Source organism: Morone saxatilis, unplaced genomic scaffold (genome assembly GCF_004916995.1).
Source record: "Morone saxatilis isolate NCDOM2014 unplaced genomic scaffold, NCSU_SB_2.0 Contig7, whole genome shotgun sequence".
Lineage (NCBI taxonomy): Eukaryota > Metazoa > Chordata > Actinopteri > Moronidae > Morone > Morone saxatilis.
In genome coordinates, this window is record NW_023340246.1 from 23144519 (window position 1) to 23153488 (window position 8970).

The following is an 8970-nucleotide window of genomic DNA, read 5'->3' on the forward strand; positions in this document are numbered from 1 at the left end:
ATGTATAGAAACTGCTGTTTGCACTTTGTTTTTTTAAGTATAATGTTGGAAATAAATTCAGAATATTGAGCTTTCTTGTCGTACTTGTAGTGTTGAAGTGGACCCAAGACAGTTTGAGTTTGAGATCTCTGATTTCTACTGAACATCAGTCATTTAAAGTGTCCATAGCGATACAGTGATGTATATTTTGTACTTTTTTTGTTAACGGTGAGGAGAAATCAAATATTTAATAAGAGATGCTTTAACGTTGGAGCTCAGTGCGTCTGGGTGTTTTATCAACCTGCATCCTGAACAATAGAAATCCTCTCATTAGTTGCATTTCTGGACGTCAGCACTGAGATTCTTTAATGTCTGAAGCTGCAGAAAGTCGAACAGTTTGGACCGAATCAAAGATTCTGTTGCTTCTCCCTCCATCCCTCCGTCCTTCCAGGCCTCCCTTCGCTCGTTCCCCGGCCTACCACAACCAGTCCTGGCCCGGGGCTCGACCTGCCCTCTCTCCTACCCTTCACCCCTCTCATCCCCCTCCTCACCACCACCATCCTCCTCCTCACCCTCCTCACCACTCCCAGCAGGGAACCTATGCTCAGCCGCAACCCACCGTGCAGACCCCCTCTGAGCATTATGGGTAGGTTTGGTACCAGAGCCTGACAGATACACTTAAACTGGTTCCTCGTTGGATTTAGTATCTTTTATTATTTGGTGTCGTCTAAAAACCTTCTGCAGAATTCGACTTAATGAATCAAAATGTGGAGCTCTTTCTTCAAAATCCAGCACTTTAAAGTCTGTGTGTGGTCATTTTTGGTTTATTCTCACAATAAAACCGAGAGTTATGAGGCTGTATGTATGCGTCAGGCTCTGTTGCACACACAGAGGTTATGGGATGTTCTACTAACCAGACCACTTCCTCTGACGGGTTCTGCATGGCTTCAGAGGGGCTGCTGCTGTTGATGTTGATGTGTCTCCGTCAGGAAACAAACTGTTTTTATGTCCACAGCTGCTTTAGCTTAATTTATGCTCAGTCAAACTCTAACCAGCTGTCTCTGGTTCCACCTCGATCTCAGTTTGTCCGTTCTGGGCTACTGTACAAACATGGCGGTTCAACGTAGACGAGGACTACTCAACGTCAAAGTTGGCTTAAAAGTTGAGACTGAACCTTTTGTTCTGCAGCTTTCAACTGAGTTAGATATGAAAATATTCCTCTACGAGCTGTCGCTGCCTCTCGGATGCCTCCGACCTCCCTCGCTCTTCTACCTGCCTCTCCTCTCCTGTCGCTCTCCTGTCCCTGCTGTGTTCATACAACACATCCTGTTGAACATAGAGACAGTAGTGTTGTGTGACTGACCATAAATTAAGCTGCTCACAGATCAAAAGGATTCACTATGTTCTGCAAGTAAACGAGGACGTCTGACAGCATGCTGGAAGGTGCAGCCGCTGACCTAACTGTGCTCCGTCCACCAGCTTCAGAAGACCAGAACAGATTTCTCTTCGTCTGTTTCTCTGTTGTTTTTCAGCTGTCTCCACTAACTGCTTGAGTCCCAGAGACAGACGCTTTACTCCTCAACGTAACCTCCTGCATGCAAGCTGCAGCCTCGATCACATCTCGAGTAATAATAATCCAAACCCCTTTTTTCTCTCTGTGGTGTCCAGGCAGGGCAGCTACCTGGGCATGACACCAATGGGAGGAATGGGCCCCGGAGGTCCTGGAGGTCCCTACAACCAGCAACCAGGCAGCAACTCTGGGAGGATGACACCGCAGGGACCCCCCTACAACGCCCCACCCTCAGGTAGGACCACAGATCCCAGCGCCTGTTGATGAGTATTTTTGGAAGACTTTTATACTTTTATTACTTTACCTTGTAGGCCCCATGATGATGCCAGCAGAGGGGATGGGTGCTCATCCGGACGCCAAGAGGGTTGAGCTCAGCAAAGAGGTGGTCTGCCCCGCCGCCACCGACCCACCCAAACCCAAGGTGCGTCCTTCGGCTTTTGTTAACCAATCACAGTGGCTGTTTGCTGTGCCAGCGAGGCTGTTGTGCTCTCCTAGCATGTTCTAACAGATGCATGCGTGCTGAGGCTAATGCAAGAATGCATCTTCACAGCACTGATGCAGGTTTCTGAATGAGTGCTTTCAGTTTCAGCCTCCACTGGTATTTTAGATTCTGCATACAGAACAGAATCCAGTCAACCAATTATCCCAGTCCGGGTCACAGTACAGGCTTCCTATGCATCCTGGAAAACCTGGAAAATGTGAAACTTTAGAGACTAGTTTTCCTGTCTGGGTAAACACCTGGAAATTAATAAAAATAATGAAATATCCTGGAAATAATCTCTGTTTTCTTGGAAACTTTTAATGTATTCTAGCCTGTGCTGCGGCCAAATTAATGTCACGTTTTTTGAGCAAATGCTGTCCTGTATTGTCAAGAAAAACTGACAATACAGGACAAAATAAATTGGAAAGGTCCTGGAAAATGATTTCTTACAAAGAGTGGGAACCCTGCCAGTAACAACTTAGTATTGTTTGGGTTAGTTGTTCTTTTTCAACCACATCCTCCTGCTGATGGATCCTGAGGCGATTGGGTCTGATATGAGATTTATAATCCCTTCAGTGAGTTCTGGGTCGGCTCCAGAATCTCCTCCCTGTTGGACTTGAACCTCCACAAGGAAAAATCATGGACACAGCCTGATCAGTTCCCCGAACCACCTCAACTTGCTCCTTTCAGTGACTAAGTTTACAGGCACAAAAATGTCCACTGTTATTCCAAATAATAATATTCCGGATTTGAAGGGTCATCATTATTCCTGATTAGGCCTCTTTCTGAATGGAGCATTTTCCTATTAACACATGTGGGATATTCTGATATTATCCAAAGCATTCTTTGGACATCCGGAGTATTTATATCATTTAAGGTTTTACTGCTGTTTACGGTCAGCTCATTAAGCTCTTGGAAGGCTGGAGTAGAGATGGACACACAAAAGGAAAGCCCTCATTTCTGATCAGAAGGTGAAACACACCTACTGTTAAACATTATGAGAAACTTGGATATCAACAGGTTTTTGGGTATGTGCAAATGCTGCAAGGGTGACCTTTTCAAGAAGGTGGTGGAACAAATGAAAGAGGGAGGCTATGTTTGCAAAGGCAAAGTCCACTACCGGTGGAAAACTTAGGAATCCTCTTTTGATGCTCCAGCTGTTGTACTTTTACCAACAACAACTCGGCTGCAGTCTGAAAGGGAGAGAAATCTGTGGGACGCACAGTAGGTCATTAACAGAGCAACAACCGGAATATTTTGTGCATGTAAACATAGTCACTGTTCTCCTCTCAACCCCTCCTTCCTTCCTTCTTTAAGGGGTCCAGACACCCTTCGAAGAACTCATTTTGACTCCTTGTATCCGAACTCTTTGATCAGCACCCAGAGCTGCTGACTGTAGGTCCGACCTGTCTACCTTTCCTCGAGTTGTCTGTTTGCCTGAAGCTCTTTCCAGCGGACAGAGTCTTTTTCTATCTGGCCTCCCAGAACTTGTTGACATTTTCACTTCTGCAACTGCAGAAAATACCTTTCTGCTGATTCAGGACTCCTGTGGGCTGCCTTCAGTTTGACAGCTTCCCAGAGTCCACCAGGGGCGTTTTTGGCATGCATGACCTTCTGGTTCAAAGCAATGGAGAATTGGCCGTGAGACCCTGTCAGTAAGGTCTTTAATTAACTTCCTCAGCAAGACGAGCCCAGTTCAGGTCTTTCCTCCAGGCTCCCCCAACACCTGATGTATTCTCCACATGTAAATCCACTTCACATGGCCACAGATCAGATGATTATCCACCTTTTGTAGTTGGCAAGACCTACAGACTGTAGAAATAAAACAGTCTGTAGTCTCCACTGCGTCCCCCACAGGTTTCTGAAGAGCCGTTGGGAAGCTCAGTGTGGTCGGCTCTCTGAATGACTCACTGCTGGAGCCAGCCTCAAGTGGCTGTTAGAGGAACTGCAGTTTTTGTTACTTCTTTGTTGGCTTCATTTGCAACCACAGTGGGATGTGTGAGGCCTCTACACTTCACTTGTGGGCGGTCTGCGGACTGAAATCTGAAAGTTTAAAGCAGCAGTGTTCAACATTTTCCCTCAGAGAGCCAGAACTGAAACTTAACGGTCGGCCACCTTCTGTATTGTATTATTAAAATGCGAAATGTTACTAGAATCCCAGATTCCCCTTAATGGACTGTACGTGCAACAATTTAATTTTCTAGAAGATTCATTTTCTGTAAAATAAAATAAACTGGACTTGATTTGAACTGTTACTGATGGGCTGTGGCCACATTAATGTAGTAAACCACAGCTTTTATAACAGTTTGTAAGCAAGTGCTGCTCCTGTATTGTCAAGAAAAAGTCCTGTTTTACTAAAAACATCTGTGGGGACGAATCAAACCTCATGGTGGACCAACTTTGGCCCGCAAGCCCCACTTTTGGAAGCTCTGGTTTAAAGCTTCCTAAAATAGAATAGATAAAGTTTATAATAAAATAAATCAGCTGAACTAAGTTGGGGAACACGGGGGACTCGTTAGTCACCTGACAGAACGAGATATCGACGTGAGTCTGAACAACAGAAAACAGCTGTCAGACTTTGTAGAAGAAAACTGTAATTCAGATTGACATTGTCGACTTTTTAGTGCAACCAGAAGTTTTCACAAAGAATATGATTCCCTGGTTAAGCTCACTTTATCCGACAGTAGTGATCAACGCATTTCCAGCAGCATGCTGTTCGTTACACCTGTCATTATTTCATCTGGCTGTTTTGGTGTGTTATAGAAAAACCCCAAAATAACCAGTTTCTGCCAACATGAGCCAGACTTCCCTCCGACGCTGCTTCTGTTTAGATTTGTTCTTCTCTTGCTTGCTTTATCTTGTTTTTTCCCCCACTTGTTTTCACTCTCAGCTCAGCAGCTGGAGAGTTTTGAAAGCTCTGACTTCTCCTCCTCGCTGCTCTGCTTTCACTTGCCTCTCCTCATTATCCAGTAGTGAGGAGTCGGCCTTGATCACAGATCTGTGCGGGATGTAGATCTGCCGGTCGGGGTTACGAGAGACGACTCGTCTTTGTCTCGGCTTTGACTCTGGTTCAGCTGATGAGAAGTGTCTGCTTTTTGTGAGGAGCTACAACAGCACGTCTTTGTGTTTCTCCAGAGCTCCTGAGAGACTGTTGCTGCTAATTTTTTATTTTTGTGTGTGTTGTGCTGAAGCAGTTTGCTCATAGTTTGACGCTCCGCAGGTTAGGTGTGTTGTTTTCATGTCAGGTGTCAGAGAATAGATGTGACACAACAGGAAAATGTGAACCTGGTGGAAACTTCTAAAGTCTAGGAGCTGAGTTGGCTGTTAAAATTCACAATAATTCCATTATTTACCAGATAACTGGATTGTTTTTGCAGAATGACTCAAAATAACATTAACCGGTGATGTAGGCCAAGGCAGGGAATGATTGGGTTTTGATCAGGATTAATTAGGACAAAAGGAAAAAATAAAAAAGGAAAACTGAATTATATTTATTATTTAGGAGGAAGATGTTAGGCCTGTCACAATAACTACTTCAGTTGGACGATATATATTGTCCCAGAAATAACTGCGATAAATTATATTATTGTCATTTTAAGACCATTTCATGCTTCTGATACAATGATAAACAAACAACCTCCTGTAGTCACATCTTAAGTTATTGAAGCACAGAGTGAAAAGGGGCGGGAGCTCCGACATAAGTGTAGCTTGAGATGCTGATTGTCAGTAATGAACATTAAAACCTTTTACTCTCGTCTCTTTGATCAGAATCCAAACCACCTGTTCCTAAATGTTTGGTCCTCAGAGGGTTGTTGACCTGAGTTTTAGGGCTGAACCCGAGCAGTTGATAACCTGCTGGTTGCTTCCTGTCTGCTGTGATTTAATGAGCCGCATTAACCTGACTGTCCATCTGCTACCAGCTGCTGAACGCTACCGTCTGAAGCAAGGTTTCCCTCCCGAGCTGCTTTCGCTTTGTCGAGTTGTGTTTGTGCTCTCCGAAACATTAAACACAAATCTCTCTTTATTCTCATTTATCTTTTAAATTTTCTACTCGGCCGTCCTGACGTCCCCTCACCACATGGTGTGTGTTTGTGTGTGTGTGTTTTGTATCACAGGACAGCTACAGCTCTCAGTGTGTGTCCAAGCCCCCCACCCCCTCCCCCATGTCCCCCAGCTCAGCTAGTCTGTCCTCCTGTCACGGGGAGGACAGTGATAGCATTAGCAGCCCCGCCTGGCCCAAGACGTCCACCAGCCCTGTAAGTGCAAAGCAAAAGCACATATTTCTGTGTATTTTATATTTTTATTTTTGAGGGTTCTGCTGTGTGTAAATGTCAAATCGTGCCACATTTATTGGATGGTGTCGAACTTTCATCAACGTTAAATCCTACTTCTTGCTGCTGTGTGAAAACCTCGTACTCTCAGCTCGAGCTCTGTTATAACTCAGTGGTTCCCAAACCTGAGGGGGGGGCACCAGTCCTTCTGGATTTTAAGGGTTGTAAGAAAACTTTATTAACTGTAAGTTTAGTAACTTTATAAACTGTATATTTTATATTTTCCCTGAAGTTTTCAGGAAATAATCTGCTCAAAATTCATCCAAATCCCTCGTTTTACACAAACATCCTGCAGTTATTGAGTTCCCTGTTTGGGTTCATTGTACAGTTGTTCTCTACTGTTATTGTAATTTAATATAATATGAAATATCCATAAAATACGTCACTTAGTCAGTTTACTCAATGATAGAAAAACGGGTCCCTTAAATAAAAAGGTTGGGAACCGCTGTTATAACTCAGGTTTTACAAAATGTGACCTTTTTTGGAGAAGCAAGGTTTTCATTGGACGAAGCAGCATTGTGCTTGCATCTGATCTTTATTATTAGTTTATTTATCAAAGTCCAAAAGCTGCTTTATTTATTGTAAATGTTTTGCATTGTAATATGGTTTTCTGCGTGTTTACTGAGACTTTCTCATTTAAAAAAGTTTAGATTTGAATCTGTTGACAGATGGAGGAGACGATACCTGCCTCGATACCACGATTGATTTTTCATCTCACCGATTTGAATATTTACATATTTGTGTCACGATAACGACCGAACTTCAATCAATCAGTGAACTTTATATAACGTAGTCAAACTTTACTGAAACCAGGAGAGCAAAAATCTTTTGGAGTCATTTGTTGCTCTTTTGATGAAGAAATTCTCTGCAGTTCTGATACAACTGACACCAGGTAAGATGGATGGGTGTCCATAAGTGCATTCAAACCAAACCAGGGAGGAAGAGCTAGAGATCATTGAGTTGGGAGTGAATCTCTTTTAACCAAATGGGGCGTAATGAAGGAACTGGGAGAATATGTGCAGCAGTGCATTGAAACCTCAGAATAAAACTACGAGTACCACGATAGCAGATCCTGGATGAAGGTTCTGTGTGGTTGAGGTTTGACATCTCTGACTTCAGTCGGAGCCGTAAAAAATAATATGTCAGGGAAGATTGGTTTAATTTAATTACTCTGACTCTTTGAAAAAGAGGAAGAAACATTGGGAAACGATTTATGAATCAACTTAAACACGAAACAGATTCTAATCTTTGAATCTCAACTGTTTTAATGAGAGAGTCTCATTCTGTGACGTCTGTCAGACACCTGGTTGTTTGTTTCTGTGGTGGATCTTCTGGTTGTGTCCTTACTGTCTATCAGTGCTGCCCGACCTCCTCAGCCAGCCGTAAACGCTGAATTGAACCCATTTTCAAACTACTTTACACGTATTGATCGCACTCGATGGTTGACAGCTTTAATGGATTGGGAGCTTGACGGAAATCAAAGAGCTCTGATCAATATAGTTTTAGTAATGAACCCATAACGCTGGCAGTATTTTCACTGCAGCTCTTCTAGAAACAGGTCAAATATTCTTAAGTAGAATAAAAATGTTCTTGTATTGAGCAAAAATAACAATTTAGTTTGGCTAGAATTCTTAAAACTATCGTAAACAAATAGAACAAATTTAAACAAGTTGGGCTCATTCAATAAAAACTTAACTATTTAAGATTCTTAAAATAAGTATTTTGGTCACTTTATTGAGCTGAATTTAAGAATTTGTACTTTCTTACAATAAGACACAATTTCTTCAAACAGCATAACTACAATAAGTGACTTTGTGTTAAATGAAGGAACCAAAAACATTCTTATTTTTATGATTTCTTATTAAAACAATGAAAAACTAAACAGCTGACGACTTTCTCTTAAACGGAGAAGTTGTGTGAGTGCTTTTATTCTGAAAATAAGGACAATAATCTGTTCCTGCTGGATATTATGCAACCATGTTGTTAAATCAAGTCACATATTAGCTGCGAATATTTTTTAGGACTTGGATTTACTTTCTTGAGATTCCTGTTTTTTTGTAAGTCTTTTAACCAACAACATTTCTTACTGGAACCACTTCTAAACAAACTTGCTTATTTGAACAAAAGCTTTGTTCTGAATTTGTGGATGTTGAGTTTTCAGAATAAAACCAGAGGTCTCAAATGGTGAAGGAAACGTTACTGACTTTGAGTCTCAGTGTTGGGACCAACAGGAAGCTGGTAGGATATGAAATGAGAGGTTTGGGTAGCACTGTTGTTTAGTGTTTGTGTTGTTGTGATGTGACAGAACTGTTGTGTAGGACTGCACAATATTCAAAACATCTGTAGCCGTACGACGCCAAACTCATGTTGTTTCTCGTTGATGCAGACAGTGATTTTATTCTCACTGGATCACAAATTGCCTTTGATTTTTAATGAATTCTATACAAAAAAAACGTGGATCTATTTTTGCAATTTTTACTTCCGAAGCAAAAAAAAGCCTAAAAACATTGCAGTTTTTTAGAAGAAGTTGCCTATGAAATTAGGCAGTTAAGCGTTTTCTCTCCTGTAGTGATATTACGGATACTTCTAATTTTATTTCACGTTATTTA

At 42.1% G+C, this 8970-nt stretch overlaps 1 protein-coding gene across 1 annotated transcript in view; it reads left to right on the top strand.

Annotated features, from left to right (window-relative positions):
- LOC118340488 (AT-rich interactive domain-containing protein 1B-like) overlaps positions 1-8970 on the top strand; it is a gene marked incomplete at its 3' end in the record, with an annotated part of 33212 nt that overhangs the window by 21713 nt on the left and 2529 nt on the right. The window contains 4 exon segments of the mRNA XM_035678505.1: positions 431-625; positions 1648-1784; positions 1861-1970; positions 6146-6286. Of these exon segments, the coding sequence (XP_035534398.1) occupies positions 431-625; positions 1648-1784; positions 1861-1970; positions 6146-6286 (583 nt within the window).